The 17,591-nt window shown below is 45.3% G+C and overlaps 1 protein-coding gene across 1 annotated transcript in view; it reads left to right on the top strand.

Moving 5' to 3' along the window:
- The window catches only part of SFXN5 (sideroflexin 5), a 447,465-nt gene that overhangs the window by 250,273 nt on the left and 179,601 nt on the right, over positions 1–17,591 (top strand). Inside the window, exon 12 of the mRNA XM_077478081.1 lies at positions 16,008–16,093. Coding sequence (XP_077334207.1) covers positions 16,008–16,093 — 86 coding nt within the window. The remainder of the gene's footprint in view (positions 1–16,007; positions 16,094–17,591) is intronic.

Raw genomic sequence — 17,591 nt, 5'->3', positions numbered from 1 at the left:
CTGCAAGGCAAGGCAGAGTTGCTTACAATGGTACTAGAGCCACCTACATAGGGTGGTGTTAGAGCTGGGCCAGGAAGGAGAGAGTAGAAATGGTAGGAGGCTTTGGTGGCGGGGAGGGGGGGGTGTGGAGGGAGCAGTTGGAGCCGAGAGCAGGGGGATCCCCTGCGAGGTGGTGTCTGGCTTGGGGCCATTGCCGAGCCCATTCAGAGCCGCTGGTTCCTGCTCCAGGTAGTATCCCTGGACAGCTCAATCTAGACCCGCATCCAGCAGAACGGAAGACAGAGGGACACTTCCTGCCAGGGGCCCCGCTTTGCCCCTGTCAACTCCGCTCCTCCCCGATCAGTCCCTCCTACTACCCTACAGCCCCACATCTGCCCTAACCCGCCCTTCACAGTCCTGCCCCTCACCTCCTTTAACCCGATATCACAGCGCTGCCCCTCCCCACCCCCGCCATCAGAAAACACACATGACACCTGCAGGCTGCGCCCCCCAATGCTTGCCACTGGGGCTGACAACAGCCCAGGTGCCAGGCCACATTTTCTACAAGCCCCGATCTAATGACCCCAAAGTGCCCAGTGATTCCAAGTGCTCCTCCAGTCCCCATGTCATCTAATGAACCTAATGCACTGAGTGACTCCAAATACTCCTCCAGTCCCCATGTCATCAAACGACCCCAAGGTGCCCCATGACTCCAAGTGCTCCTCCAGTCCCCATGTAATTTTAATGAACCTAGGGCACCCAGTGACTCCAAATGCTTCTCCAGTCCCCATGTCATCTAATGACCTAGTGCACCCAGTGACTCCAAATGCTCCTCAAGCCCCTGTGTTATCTAATAACCTCAGGGTGCCCTGTGACTCCAAATGCTCCTCTAGTCCCAATGACCCTAGTGTACCCAAATGCTCCTCCAGTTCCTGTGTCATCTAATGACCCTAGTGCACCCAAATGCTCCTTCAGTCCCCATATCATCTAATGACCTTAGTGCATCCAGTGACTTAGTGCTCCTCCAGTCCCTGAGTTATCTAATGACTCTAATGCCACGTACACACAATCAAACTATCTGGCGGACTTGATCCCAGAGGATGCTGAGACTGTGACATCATAATGGGCGCAACACGTCCCTGTCATTATGGCCAGAGACAGCGTCGAGTCAACATCTCAAGGAAGAAGAAGAGAAGAACAGAAGAGAAGGTGTTGACAGAAGACCAGGCCACCGCTAGTAAAAGAGTTGGAAGAAGGAGCAGAGGCCCGGCAAGAAGAACCTAAGAGGGGGGCAAGACCCCCGAAGAGGGGGACAAGACCCCCGAAGTCGGAAGAAGACCCCCGCGCGGCGGCGACGAAGAAGAAAGCCGGGCTCCTCCGCTAGTGAAAGAGCTAGTAAAAGAGCAGAAGATAACGGAGAAGTCCAGCGAGAAGACCCCCCAAGATGGAAGAAGATCACCGGAGCTGTGCAATAAATAATTTTAAAAACGTGTTGTGTTTTAATTTTACACTTTTTTTCACAGGTGAATGGGTAGGGGTACATTCGCATAGGGTGTGGGGACCGGGATCTGGGGGCCCCCTTATTAAAGGGGGCTCCCGGATTCCGATAAGCCCCCCGCCCGCAGACCCCGACAACCAATGGCCAGGGTTGTCGGGAAGAGGCCCTTGTCCTCATCAACATGGTGCTTCCGGGCCCCCCCTTCCCCAAAGCACCCCCCCATGTTGAGGGCACGCGGCCTGGTATGGCTCAGGAGGGGGCACTCGCTCGTCCCCCCCCCCCTTTCCTGACCGGCCGGGTAGTGTGCTCGGATACGGGTCTGACATGGACCTTGGGGGGACCCCCACACCGTTTTTTCGGCGTAGGGCTTCCCCTTTAAGTCCATACCAGATGACGGGGCCAGCGACGTGTCAATCTCGCCGCCTAAGGTGGCGACATTGACTTATTTTGCTAGTCCTGGCTACCTGGAGTCGCGTTCAAATTGAAGGACTTTCCTCCGTGTGTGGGCAAGTCCGTTCATTTCAAAAGTACGGCGGACTCACGCCATAGTCCGGCGGACCTAGTCAGCTGGAAGAGTCAGACCATGTGTGGGCAGGTCCGCTCGTTCGTAAAGTCCGGCGGACTTTCCGGTGGTTTGTCCGCCAGACTAAGTTCGCCGGATAGTCTGATCGTGTGTATGCGGCATAAGGCACCCTGTGACTCCAAGCGCCCCTCCAGTCCTCATGTCAGAATCCAAGTAGAGATGCACCTCTAGTCCCCATGTCATCCAGTGACTCTAATGTCCCTTACATATGAGCGGAAATTCTGCCAGCAAAGGTCCGATGAGAGCTTTTGGTCGGAAATTGCGACCCTGTGTATGCTCCATCTGACTTTTGCTGGCGGAATTCCAGCCAGCAAAAGATTGAGAGCAGGTTCCCTTTTTTTTGGTCGGAAAAAGTTCTGATCTGAAATTCCGATCGTCTGCACCAATTCCGAGGCGCAAAAATTCCTACGCATGCTCGGAAACAATTCGACACATGCTCGGAAGCATTGAACTTAATTTTCTCGGCTCGTCGTAGTGTTTTACGTCACTGTGTTCTTGACGGTCGAAAGTTCAGAGAACTTTTGTGTGACCATGTGTATGCAAGCCAAGCTTGAGCGGAATTCCATCGGAAAAAACATCCAAGATTTTCCCGACGGAAATTCCGCTCGTGTATACGAGGCATTAGTACGCCCCCATTTAACCACTATGTACCAGTGTGCCCCATGTTATCTAGTGACTCTAGGGCATCCCTTCTCATCTAGAGACTCCAATGTGCTGCTGTGAGCCTCATGTTCCCAAATGTGCCTTCAGTGCTCCTCTGTGCCACCTATGTCTCCGCACATCTTCTGGTACACTCTTCCATCATCTGGGCAGTCCTCTTGTCAGTGTCTGTTTTACATTTTATGCATCTAGTTTTGGAACGGAATGTCATATAGGTGTGCGATGGTGGGATGTCTACAAATTTTAGCCATATGGTGTATAATAATTCACTGCTGTGGTGGTCAGAGGCTGGAATGTTTTTGTAACATGGAATAAAGCAGGAGATCGCAGAGCCGTATACTGTAGACTGCACGTCTGCATGCACCACTCCTCCTCCCTCTGTCGCAGATCATTGCTGCGAAGTCTCCAGCTGTTTCCATTTTCCCTTTAAACACCTTAAGAACATTGATGAGAGGGCCATATGCTCCCTGCTTTTTATAAACCGCTTTTTTTTCTTGCATCTCTCCTTGGCTCTGTCCCTTGGGGTTTATTAGAATACTAATACAGCCAAAGTTTGGAAGTGGATTCCTGCAAAAATAAAAGTTTTCTTCGTTTTGGCAGTCAAAACTTTTTTTTTTTTCCTTTTGCTTTCTGCGTGGAAAAACATGTATTTGTCAAGAATTGTATCGTGTAAAATTGGATAAAAGAATTATGAAGAAAGCGGACCTGGCTCAGTTTTTTGCACCCATTGCTGCATTGCTGCTGCCTGGGCTCTAAAAACATGTGCCATATGCCTAGATCTTTCACTATGGCCACTAATGTGGACATTTTATTTTTTTTGTATGACATCACTGTCAAAATTATATTGTTTTGGCACATTTATCCCCTTTCATGCCTTTTTTGTAGCCATTGTCTGTTTAATGGGTTAGTTTACCTTTACCAAAATATAACCTGTGCAGGTTAAGGGAGCCTGTAGATAAAAACAAAATGTGCAGCTTTGATCAAAGTTGGATATTGGCCTGTCTATAGGTACCTATCGAAGCCTGGCTAAAAAAACTCCCAGAGGTGGCATTATTCTATCCTGCCTTGTTGCTAACACACTCCCAACTGTTATTGCTCATCATCACAGGAGCGAACACACAAACCCAGTGGCGGCTGGTGGTTTTTTGTTTGGGGCAGGTGACAAACAAATAGAACCCCCCCCCACAGCAACCCAAACCCCCCTCCCGCTTTATGCCGGTCCACCGGCACTTACCCCATCTAGACGGCAGGCATCTGAGGAGCAGTGGCAGGGATCCAGCATCCGAGGAGCAGCCGCAGAGATCTGGCATTCAGGCATAGTCAGAGACTGGGCATCCGAGGAGCGGCGGAGAGGATTGGGCATCCAGGCATCGGCAGGGACCGGGCATCCTGGGAGCGCCGACGGGGATCGGCATCCAGGCATCAGTGGGGGCCGGGCATCCGAGGAGCGGCAGAGAGGATCGGACATCCAGGCATCGGCAGGGAAAGGGCATCCAGGGAGCGTCGGCTGGGATTGGGCATCCAGGCATCGGCGGGGACCGTGCATTCAAGGAGCAGCGGAGAGGATCGGACATCCAGGCATCTGCAGGGACCGGTCATCCGAGGAGCGGTGGAGGGGATCGGGGCATCCAGGCATCGGTGGGGACCGGGCATCTGAGGAGCAATGGAGGGGATCGGGCATCCAAAGAGCAACGGAGGGGATCTGGCATCCAGGCATCAACGGGAATCAGGCATCCAGGCATGGGAAGGGACCGGGCATCCAGGCATCTGGCTCTTCTACTCGCTTCTGCTGTGCGTCTCCTCCCCTCCTCCTAGGCATCCATTAAGGTCAGCTGTCCTTTCAGCCAATTGGGTGACAGGTATCATACCTGCTTCCTGATTGGCCGGGAGGAGGATCAGTGTTGCAACAGGAAATATTCGTTTGCTGTTGCAACACACCTGGGTGGGCTCCGGGCACATCCTCTGTGAGCCGAGCCCATCCTATTTTGAAGCCCGTTAGAGCCTCTGGCTCTAATCAGGTGTGTCAAAAAAAAAAAAACCCTGGCCGCTCTTATTCATGCGCCCGGTGCCCTGAAAGGGGCTGGACGCATGAATAGGGGATGGCCATGGTGGCCGTGGATAGGTTCATACTATGTATATAGGGGGTGGCCTGAAGAGAGGGGGCAGCGCCCAGGCCCCCCAATGGATGGGCCACTCCTGCCCAAACCCCCGCACATCTTTGGTCCACTATGTCCTCAGTTTCAGCCTTTCTGAGCTCAGAGCTACTGCAAGAGAGGGGAGAGAGTGCATGCGAGGGGGTTGAATCGTTTGGGAGTGTCTTGGCAACTACCTAAACGTCCTAGCAACAAGGAAGGATTGGATGATGCCATCTCTGGGAGTTTTTCAGCCAGGCTTCAGAAGATATGTAAATGGCCTAAACCTATATCAAAAACATTCGTTATCTTTGATCAAAGCTGCACAGTACATCTTTATCTACAGATGCCCCTTAGCTGCATAGGGAATTTTTTTGGTAAAGATCTCCAGTGGCAGCCAAAAGCTGGCCATATACCTGTCAATTTTTAGTTAATTTCAATCAATTTCCATCTACCAGGAATTGTGCATACCATCTCAAGTAATGGCCAGAAATTACACATGCAAGTAAATGGAGCTCTGATCTTCTTAGTCTGGCAGCTGCCAACAGCTAGTAAGCTGCTTTGCTTCATAGGACTGCGGTGCATGTCACTGGTGTGTGATATGTGTGCATTGCTAATCTCTTTGTCCTTAAATTAAAGGTTACAGGAGGTTTACAGATCGTGACTACATATCCACAGAATAGATGAGGCAGAAACAGGGAGATGCTTGCACTGTAGATCCTCAGATACAGCTTCCTCTTCAGCAAGTAGAACAGTGAGCAGCACAGAGACCTAATATGGGTATACACACAGTTTTTTTTTTTTTTCATTCAACCAGTGGGTTGAAAGCTAAAAGATTGCCGCATCCAAACAAGCAATGTGGATGCGGGAATCTCCCCGCCGTGATATTGTATTCAGACAAGGGGACTCCTCCCTGTCAGAATATGGCGATTAGCTCTGCAGCCATTGACAGCCTGCACTGATCATATGCTGGTTTTCCAGCAGGACCATTCAACCGAAGCCGAACTAACTACTGACTTCTGCTAAACAGAGAGCGGTACATCCGGACCGAAATTCAGTCCGTTTCTGCTGAACCGGACAAATTTATAAACATATATGCCCTTCTTTACAGTCAGAGGCAGCAGTGCCTTAGATGATCTCACACCACATAGATACTAAGACTACAGAACAGGACTGTCTGGGACAAGAGGTTCACTTATATTTTTTTAGAAGGATTTTCAGGATATTGTTTTACACAACTGGTTGTTTCCTATAAAATATCCACTCTTTACTTTTTGAGTTCAGGTCCACTTTAAATACCATTGATTGAAAAATTGCAAGCTAAAATCAGTGCACCTAATGCTGCATACACACGACCGGACTTTTCGACGGACTAGGTCCGACGGAATGAATCTGTCGGATATTACGATCGTGTGTGCGCTCCAGTGGACTTTTTTTCCCCAAAAGTCTGACGGACCTAGAAATAAAACATGTTTCAAGTCTTTCCGACAGACTTGAGTCCGGTCTAAAAATCAGTTCGTGTGTATGCTAGTCCGACAGAGGAAGAAACAGTTGCTGAAATTCAATTTCCTTAGTCACCTCTCCTCTTCCAACAGCCTGTGATTGGACAGTAAAGAAGATAAACATTGAGGACATCCCTTTGCGATCTCCTCTTAAAAGCTTAAAAACAGTGTAAGGCCTGTTTCACACAGGCTCCGGTTTGTCAAAGAGTGTTGTGAACACCAAGCTTTGTTGAAGCTTTTAAAGTACCATTCAGGTCCAGTTTGTAAATGTAAATGGAAGTGCTGATTGCTACTTTAACCACTTATAGACTGGAAAATTTTCCCCCTTAAAGTGGAGGTCCACCCAAAAAAAAATAAAAAAATTAAAACCAGCAGCTATACATACTGCAGCTGCTGGCTTTTAATAATAGGACACTTACCTGTCCTGGAGTCCAGCGATGTCGGCGCCGCAGCTGATGCTGCCGCCATTGCTGGTAAGGGTACCCGGCAGTGTAGCCTTTCCGTTTCACCCCGGGAAGCCTACTGTGCATGTGTGAGACCCCGCTCTTCTCTCCTACTGGCCTGGCTACAGGAGGAGGGAGCCCCCAGGGCTTTTAAACATCGTTGACTCCATGATGGCAAGATCGAATGCTCTGGTGAACAATTTTTCAGAAATTCAACATGAACGTACAAATAAAATTCTTGTGGTGTATGGCCAGGTTGATTGCCGACTGTATGGTGCCCATGGCCAGTAACAACATTGTTCAAAGCAGTAGAGTCATGATAAAGTGCCCATGCCCCCCCCCCCCCCCTCTTAGTCCTCATGTTGTTGTGAAGGGGCTTTCAAAGAGGTAAAAATAAATAAATAAATCAGGTAATTATATTAGCTGTGTTTAAAAATACTTTTAATTATTATTTAATGAATGCATAATTACATTACTGGTAACTTTTTGTTTTAACATCTGCCTGGGGTTAAGCTTTGACCTCCAAGTGATAATAGGTACTTGTGTTGGAAGCGCTCGTTACATAACTAACTAGATATAAAAGGCACGTGTCCACCTAGTTCAAAGCGGGGCGTCATTATTGCCATGTTGTTCTATAATGAATTTATTATGTGACTCGCCCAAATACCCAATTTTAAGAAAGGACTTCTTTAGCTCTTCGCCAAAATGAATTGCAGTCATTCCCCTCCTTCCTGTGGCGTTCTTCCTTCGATAAGTAGTAATTGAGATATTTATACTTTTACTGCATATAGAAAAACATATGGACGCCTTGTGTTTTCCAGCATAATAAATGGAGTCATCACAGGCAATAAACGCCCCCTCACAGAAATATGTTGCATATGAGAAGTCATACCGTTAATTCCTATAGTTTTGCCTGATATAATACTCCGGCATCGTCGCATCACAAGGGTGCCAAATCTTGTGACGCGTTGCGTGCTGGATAACCCACTGACTCATGGAGGTTCTCCCTATGCTGAACATTTTTAACTGCTTCTTCTAATAATATTACGTTGAGAATTTAGGAGGCCATGGATGGGATCCATGAATAACATATGGGGTGATAACTAACTATCCCTCCACAACTGCCGGATCCATAACAATCCTTGCCCATTGGTGGCAGCAGCTCAGTTGTAGCCCTTTATTCTCTCCTCCAGGCATGTACTGGCCATTGGGACTACAGGGAGTTTCCCGGTGGGCCGATGGCTCAGTGGGCCGGTTTCAGTGACAAAGTAATAGCTGCGAGGCTTGCCCTCAACTTCATGCAGTGATGTGAGAAAGATGAGAAAGATACAGAGGAGAATAAGTGAAACAATAAGAGGTTAGTGAGGACTCCTCATGTTATGCTATTTATAGTTTTTTGCACAATTGTGTATAGTTCTATATACTGTTTTTGTGCTTGTTTGCAAAATTAAAGTGGGTTGGTCTGGATGAAGTCCAGGGCCAAATTTTTGTCCCAGTCCAGCCCTGCTCTCCTCTGCTCTATGCCCTTGTACACACGGTCGGAGATTCCGATGGAATGTGTCCTATCGGACCGTTTTGTCGGATAATCCGACTGTGTGTGGTGTGCATCGGACTGATTCTGTCGGAATATCCGTCGGACCCAATTTTCCAACTTGCTGGAAATATTTTCCGACAAACTGCTCCGATCGGACATACTCCGATCATGTGTAGAGAATTCCGATCGGACAAAGTGCCACGCATGCTCAGATCAAATTCCTACATCAAAGCTATTGGCCACTGACCTGAACGTAGTCCCATCGTAACGAAATTACGTCATCACGTTCTGAAAGATCGGATTTTCCAACAACTTGGTCCGACCGTGTGTATACAACAGTTTCGGACACAATCCGTCGGACAAAATCCGTCGGACAAAATCCAACGGATTTGGTTGGCAGAATATCCGACCGTGTGTACAAGGGCTTTAGCAGACAAGGTGGTCAAACATATATACAGTCATGGCCAAAAATATTGCACCACTTTGCCCAGAAAATGGTTGCAATTACAAATGTTTAGGCATTCTCATGTTTATTTCTTTTGTTTGTATTGGTATAGAGAAAATTGAGTACTGTCCGTGATACTTTTTTTATTTGCACCAACATATCATTTTTCATGGATGAGTTTTTGGAGTGTGTTCCCTTCTTCAAGGTCCAAGCAGTACTGCTTGGACCTTGAAGAAGGGGACACACCCCGAAAGCTCGTCCATGAAAAATGATATGTTGTTGCAAATAAAAAAAGTATCACGGACAGTACTCAATTTTCTCTGTCACAATTGCACTAATACGGTTACAATCACCTCAAGTTTGTATTGGTATGACACAAAAAGCCCAATCTGACACATTTCAGGCAAAACTCCAAAAATGGACTGGACAGAATTATTGGCACCTTTTCAAAATTGTAAGAATTGCATTCCAAGTTTGTGATGCTCCTGTAATTTGTAATTAAACTCACCTACATCAATGAACATGTGCTGACTTAATAGAAATCACACCGGTAACCAGTTAAAATGGTGAAAAATGTACTGAAACTTTCTGTTGCGTGTCTCTGTGTGCCACTCGGAGCATGAAGAGAAAGAACAGCAAAGAATTGTCTGAGGATTTGAGAACAAAAATTGTGGAAAAGCATGGGGCAATCTCAAGGTTCCAAGTCCATCTCCAGTGATCTGAATGCTCCCGTGTCCACCGTGCGCAACATTGTCAAGAAGTTTACAGCCCATGGCGCTGTAGCTATTCTCCCTGGACGTGAATGAAAGAGAAAAACTGCTCAAAGATTGCAATGAAGGATTGTTCGAACAATACAACCGGCACAGGGTAGAATTGTGGCAGCTCGCACTATACTTTCGCCATCTGAATGAAAAGGGACGCTATGGTAGGGAGACCCAGGAGGACCATACTGCTGACACAGAAACCTAGAAAAAGCCAGATTGGAGTTTACCAAAACTCAACTTAGGAAACCTAAATCCTTTTGGAAGTATGTGCTGTGGATGGACGAAACAAAATGACAGCTTTTTGGTAAAGCCCATCATTCATCATTACTGAAGAAATGAGGCCTTTAAAGAATAGTACGGGTCCCTACAGTCAAACATGGTGGAGGTTCACTGATCTTTTGGGGTTGCTTTACTGCTTCAGGCACTGGATGTCTAGACCAATGTTTCTCAACTCCAGTCCTCAAGGTGCCCCGAATGGTCATGTTTTTAGGATTTCCCTCAAGGCAATAATTCTAGCCCTAGAACTCCCCTTAACTCAAAACATGCAACCTGAAGAATTTTTAAAACGTCGCCTATGGAGCTTTTTAAGGGTAAAAGTTTGTCGCCCATTCCACGAGCAAGCGCAATTTTAAAGCATGACATGTTGGGTATCAATTTACTCGACGTAACATTATCTTTCACAATATAAAAAAAAATTGGGATAACTTTACTGTTGTCTTAATTATTATTTCAAAAATGTGTATTTTTTCCAAAAAAGGTGTGCAACAATTGCAACGAGCGCCATTTTATTCTCTAGGGTGTTAGAACCCCCAAACATTATACTTTTTTTTTCTAAGTAATTTTCTAGCAAAAAAAACTGTTTTTAACTTGTAAACAACAAATCTCAAAAAGTGTATTGGTCCTTAAGTGGTTAAATAGAGGGTGCCAATAATTGTTTTCCAGTCCATTTTTGGAGTTTTGTGTGGAATGTGTCAGATTTGGCTTTTTGTTAAAAAAAAAATACAAACAAAAGAAATAAACATGAGAATGTCTAATTTTTTGGGCCATGATTTCGTGTATGTGTGTGTGTGTGTGTGTTATATATATATATATATATATATATATATATATATATATATATATATATATATATATATATATATATATATATATATATGTATCTGTGTGTATATGTATATATATATATATATATCTATATATCTATTAAATTATTATTTATTTTTAACACCCCGTAAAACTTGTAGGCTCTCATTATCACCCTCTAGGTGTTCAGAATTGTCCCAGTCCTGCTAATGGCAGTCAGTGCTTGACATTTTTGGACTGTCTACGGCCACCCTTTGTTTTTGTGTTATTTGCTTTGATATGGAACCTGAAATACAGTATTACTGAATGGCTGCGTATGGGTAATGGATCCCTTGATGTAAACTGTATTACTATTACTTAGGAGTTCAGCAACCATATTAATATAATGATGGATAGATGGAATTGATACGATAGATAGTAGATGGCTATTTACAGTATATACAATAGATATTTATATACAATAGATACAATATATACGATAGATATTTACAGAATATACAGTAAGGAAAAAAAAAAGTATTTAATCACCTGCTGATTTTGTACATTTGCCCACTGACAAAAAAAATGGTCAGTCTATAATTTTAATGGTCGGTTTATTTTAACAGTGAGAGACAGAATAACAACAAAAATATCCAGAAAAACCAATTTCAAAAAAGTTATACCTTGATTTGCATTTTAATGAGCGAAATAAGTATTTGACCCCTTCCCAAAACATGACTTAGTACTTGGTGGAGAAACCCTTGTTGGCAATCACAGAGGTCAGACGTTTCTTGTAGTTGGCCACCAGGTTGGCACACATCTCTGGAGGGATTTTGTCCCACTCCTCTGCGCAGATCCTCTCTAAGTCATTAAGGCTTCAAGACTGACGTTTGGTAACTCGAACCTTCAGCTCCCTCCACATAATTTCTCTGGGATTAAGGTCTGGAGACTGGCGAGGCCACAATACAATAACTTTAAACCACTCTACGGAGGAAACACTCAACTCCCTGAACAAAGCATTACTGCAATCAGCAGACTCGGTAGCACCAAAACGCAGGGCTTTCATCAGGAAGAAAAATGCTGGATGGTTTAATAGCTCCCTCTCCGTACTAAAGCAAGAACGCAGAAGAGCGGAAAGAACATGGAGAAGAAATCCCACCGAGGAAAACCTATTTAACTACAAAGGTCTCACAGAGAATTATCGGAAAGCAATCTTCAAAGCCAAAAAGGACCACTTCTCATATACAATCTCAACGGCCGCAAACCAACCACGGGAACTGTTTAAACTGGTTAATCAATCAATGAATCCGGTGTGCCTAGAACCCCCAGAAAGCGAATCCCAGGATTACTGTGACAAACTGTCGGATTTTTTCATCGATAAAGTCAAAACCATCAGGGAAACAATTTGTCAGAAGAAAACATCCAACCTCAGCCAGCAAATACATAAAGAGGATGTCCGCACCAACATACCGCAACCGCCAACATTTTCACTATCCCCAATTACCGTAGACACCGCAAAAAACATCATTAATAAACTGCGTGACAGTACCTCACCTATTGACATCATCCCCACAAAACTACTGAAAGAATGCTCCGACATCGTGGCTCCAACCATAACCCACCTCATAAACCGATCATTCCACGAAGGGATTGTTCCCAGCATCCTCAAACAAGGCATCGTCAAACCTCTACTCAAGAAACCAAACCTGGACCCTCAGGATCCAAACAACCGTAGGCCGATTACAAGCCTCAACACCATTTCTAAGATCATGGAGAAAGCTGTAGTACATCAGCTACAACTTCACCTGGATACTCACAAACTCCTGGACCCGCTGCAATCAGGCTTCCGCCCGGGTCATGGAACAGAAACAGCTCTCCTCAAGATTTGGGATGACGCCCTCGAAGCAGCAGATGACGGAGAGCCGTGTCTCCTCGTACTGCTAGACCTAAGTGCAGCGTTTGATACAGTAGATCACAATACTCTACTCGTCCGCCTCACAGAAGTAGCCGGAGTCCAAGACATAGATCTCCAATGGTTCGCGTCCTTCCTAGGAAATCGGTCACAGACAGTGAAACTAGGAAAATTCCTCTCCGAAACTCGGGCAGTCACCTGCGGAGTCCCTCAAGGCTCTCCGTTGTCACCCGTTCTCTTCAACATTTACATTCGCCCACTCCTTCAAATCATCAGATGCTCAGATCTCTGCTTCCACTCTTACGCTGACGACACGCAACTTTATTTCCGGATCAATGGAAAAAAAGATAACCAACAACAACTTGAAAACTGCCTCAAATCAATAGAGGACTGGATGACCACCAACTCCCTCCAGCTGAACCAATCAAAGACAGAGCTTCTTATCTTACACCCAAATCATAATCCCGCAACCAAAACCTCCTGGTCTCCACCAACCGTCTTTGGGCAGACTATCTCCCCAAAGACCAAAGCGAAGAGTCTCGGGGTTATTTTAGACGCACAAATGTCAATGGATGCGCAAATAGGATCTGTAGTCAGTCGATCTCACCATCTGCTACGCATGCTTCGCAGACTCATCCCTTTTATCCCAAAGAATGACAAAGCAGTGGTAGTTGGAACAATCATTAATTCACGACTAGACTACGCAAACTCGCTTTATATAGGATTACCACAATATCAACTTGCGCGATTACAACTGATCCAAAACATGGCGGCAAGGCTGATAACAGGAAAAAAACCCTGGGAATCCATTTCTCCTTCACTGAGGAGCTTACATTGGCTAACCGTAAAAAATCGGATCACGTTCAAGACCCTTTGCCTCACCCACAAATGCGTGCATAGAGAAGCTCCGCAATACCTAATGGAGAAAATAAATCATTACACACCAAACCGCAGTCTTCGATCAGCCAACAAAAACCTCCTCCTCGTGCCCAAAGCCCGGTATAAATCCAAGGGGGATCAGAGATTCGCTGTCCAAGGGCCTCGGCTATGGAATGCTCTACCAATCAACATCCGCCTGGAAGAAAATCACCTGGCTTTTAGGAAAAAACTCAAGACCTTCCTCTTTTAGCGGATGGTCAGGGCTCGCCACGGCGCCTGGAGGCGATTCAGTTCGCATTGTGCGCTATATAAGTATTTCATTCATTCATTCATTCATTAATGTGCTTCTTCTTGAGACACTCCTTTGTTGCCTTGGCCGTGTTTTCGGTCAGTGTCATGCTGGAATTACCCATCAATGACCCATTTTCAATGCCCTGGCTGAGGGAAGGAGGTTCCCCAAAGCATAATGTTTTCACCTCCATGTTTGATGGTGAGAATAGTGTTCTTGGGGTCATAGGCAGCATTCCTCCTGCTCCTCCTCCAAACACAGCGAGTTGAGTTGATGCCAAAGAACTCGATTTTGGTCTCATCTGATCACAACACTTTCACCCAGTTCTCCTCTGAATCATTCAGATGTTCATTATCAAACTTCAGACAGGCTGTACATGTGCTTTCTTGAGCGGGGGGACCTTGCAGGCGCTGCAGGATTTCAGTCCTTCATGGCGGAGTGTACTAACAATTGTTTTCTTGGTGACTATGGTCCCTGCTGCCTTGAGATCATTGACACGGTTCTCCTGTGTAGTTGTGGGCTGATTTCTCACCGTTCTCCTGATCATCTCAGTGAGATGTTGCACGGAGCCCCAGACCAAGGGAGATTGACAGTTATTTTGTGTTTTTTCCATTTACGAATAATCGCACCAACTGTTGTCACCCTGTTACCAAGCTGCTTGGCGAAGGTCTTGTATCGCATTCCAGCCTTGTGTAGGTCTACAATCTTGTCCCTGACATCCATGGACAGCTCTTTGGTCTTGGCCATGGTGAAGAGATTGGAATCTGATTGCTTCTGTGGACAGGGGTCTTTTATACAGGTAACAAGCTGAGATTAGGAGCACTCCTTTTAAGAGAGTGCTCCTAATCTCAGCTCTTTACCTGGATAGAAGACACCTGGGAGACAGAAATCTTGCTGGTTGATAGGGGATCAAATACTTATTTCATCCATTAAAATGCAAATCAATTTAACATTTTTGAAAAGTTTTTCTGGATATTTTTTTTTGTTATTCTGTCTCTCGCTGTTGAAATAAACCTACCATTAAAATTATAGACTGATCATTGCTTTGTCAGTGAGCAAACGTACAAAATTAGCGTAGGAACAAATACTTTTTTCCCCTCACTGTACAATACATATTTATATACGATATGATAGCTAGATAGATATATCGGGTTAAGGTCAGGACTCTGTGCAGGCCAGGTATGTTCCCATAACTGCAAAGGGTGGGCCAACTCAATATTGAACCCTACGGACTAAGACTGGGATGCCATTGAGCCCACGTTCACATTGGGTCGATTTGGCATGTGATTTGACATTTTAAATTGCGTGCCAAATTGGCAGCTATTGCCGGGCAATGGCACCATCGGAATCGGTGCACCGATTCTCAAAAGTAGTTCCTGTACTACTTTTGGCGACTTAGGGGGCGATTTGAATAGACATCGGTGCAGGAACCTGCACCGATGTCTGTCAAATCGCCCCCCGAAGTTGAACTCGTACGATTTCTAACCCGCAGCAGTGTGAACCTGGGACTAAAGTTCATGGGCATGTAAAGGCAGGTGTCCCAATACTTTTGGTAATATAGTGTATGATAGATACCGTAGATAGGGTAATATAGAGTATATACAATAGATAGATGTAATAAATATGATAGATATTTACAGTATATACGATAGTCAGAAAACACACAGATTATGATAGGTATGTAGATATCTATCTATCCAAGATTTGCATGTGGTAGTAAACTGTCATGATTATACCTCGGAGTTCAGCAACCATTAAAATGCATAGATGTGTGGAACATTCTCGATATAAAGATCAAGGTAACAAAATGTGAATATTTACAATATATTGGTTTGATTAGATAATTGTGATTGATTTGATGGATTAAAATCAATAGACAGATATATTGATAGATATAAAGATAGATTTGAATGCTAAATATGAATAGATTTATTTAAAGTGGTTCTAAAGGCAGAAGGTAAAAAAAAAAACGTCTGTGTGCTGCCCCCCCCCCCTTCATAAATATGAATCGATAGATACATTTATTTTTTAATTTATTATTTATTTAACTGATTAATATAGATCGAATGATAAATAAATAGAGTGTTTTATGACGATCTTCAGACAGCCCCGTTAAACCGAATACTGACCTCAGCCGGGGGCACTAATAATACATTATAAAAGCGGTGTCTGTGTGTATAGTTCTAAGTTAAACCAGTGGGTGTTGATGCACCATTAGCGGGTGCTGCCAGTTTGTACCAGTGGTAGACAGCCAAGGGGTCGTGGACGTTGCCGGGAAAGACTGCGTCATTCTCATCCTTCTTCTTCTTTCTGATTTTTCTGTAGGCGCTGATAGAGACGGCTCTGACGAGAGTGGTGCTGCCCATGCCGATTCTGGTTCTACCTCCCATAATAATGTCTGGACTTGAAAAGTAAGTATGGACGCCAAACATCACCGTCCTTTTGTTCTATGATTACTTATTATGCGTTAAAGTGCAAGTAGACCCATATCATTTCCTTTTAGTTATAGAGTATCGAATGGAGATGGCTGAGGTTCTAACTTTTAACACTCTTAAAAAAAAAAAAAAAAAAAAGTGTTAGCTTTTAGATCCACTTTAAGGTTTTTTTTTTGTTTTTTATTCTTCATAAAAGAAGGGTTTTCACCAACACTCCTTAGTGTATTTGTAATCTTGTCCTTTCATTAACTTGAAGGAACAGGCATCACAGGCTGATTTTTCAGGACCTCGTATGATCCCATTTTCGAAGTCTTGCACACTGTTTGAGTTTGTGGTGGTGTTAATTCATTCAATCAAAAACAGCTGCAGGTCTAAACGGGCCACCCGGTGACTAGGCCAACCAGGTGACCCCGCCCCCCTCTGATGCCATGGGGGCTTCCCCGTGGTGTCAGGGGGGGCGGGGTCACCCATTTACATCACCGGGTGGCCCCACCACCTTTGACGCCACGGGGAAGCCCCCGTGGTGTCAGAGGGGGCGGGGTCATCCGGTTACGTCACCGGGTGGCCCCGCCCTCAGTTATATAAGAGCTGTCACAGAGAAGACGCATCAACCTGCGAGAGCATCCCAGGCGGATCGGTTTTGCGGCTTTTTTTCATTTTTTTTTTCTTTTTCAGTCCGTCGGGCGACATGAACTTACATCATAGGACAATTTTATTGTTTTATTTTTTAATAAAGGACTTGTCCCAAGCTGTCTCTTGTCTTTTCTACCATTTTGACACTTTTTTTTGTGAAATGGTAGGGTATCCTGTTATCAATTCACACGGGGGGCAGACCCCCACAACCACCAGGCAAGGGTTGTGGGGTTGAGGCCCTTGTCCCCATCAACATGGTGTTTGGGTAGCCCCCCAAAGCACCCTCCTCGTGTTGAGGGCATGTGGCCTGGTACGGCTCAGAAGGGGGGACGCTCTCTTGCCCCCCCTCTTTTCCTGCAGCCTGCCAGGTTGCGTGCTCCGATAAAGGGACTGGTATGGATTTTAGGGGGATCGAATTTTGGTTCGGGGTTCCCCTTAATATTCATACCAGACCCAAAGGGCCTGGTAATGGACTGGGGGTGGGGGGGTCCCAGGTGGGGGGGGGGGTCCCATGCTTTTTTTTCAATGATTTTCATCTATATTGCCGAGATCTGACAATTCATTACAGCCGCAATCAGTTTTGAATGACAATTTTTCCTTTAGAAATGTAAATTTGCTGTGGTACTGTTCTAAACATGGGAAAAATGTGCCACTTTACAGGCATACTATAGACACCCCCCCAGGCACAATATTTAACCACTTAAGCCCCGGACCATTTTCCAGCTAAAGGACCAAGCCCCTTTTTTTGCAATTTGGCACTGCGTCGCTTTAACTGACAATTGTGCGGTCATGAGACGTGGCTCCCAAACAAAATTGGCGTCCTTTTTTTGCCTCATATAAA

Source organism: Lithobates pipiens, unplaced genomic scaffold, assembly GCF_037356315.1.
Source record: "Lithobates pipiens isolate NorthernLeopardFrog02 unplaced genomic scaffold, aLitPip1_a1.2 Scaffold_13, whole genome shotgun sequence".
NCBI lineage: Eukaryota > Metazoa > Chordata > Amphibia > Anura > Ranidae > Lithobates > Lithobates pipiens.
Note: the sequence above shows the minus strand (reverse complement) of the source record. Positions and strands in the feature narration are given on the sequence as shown.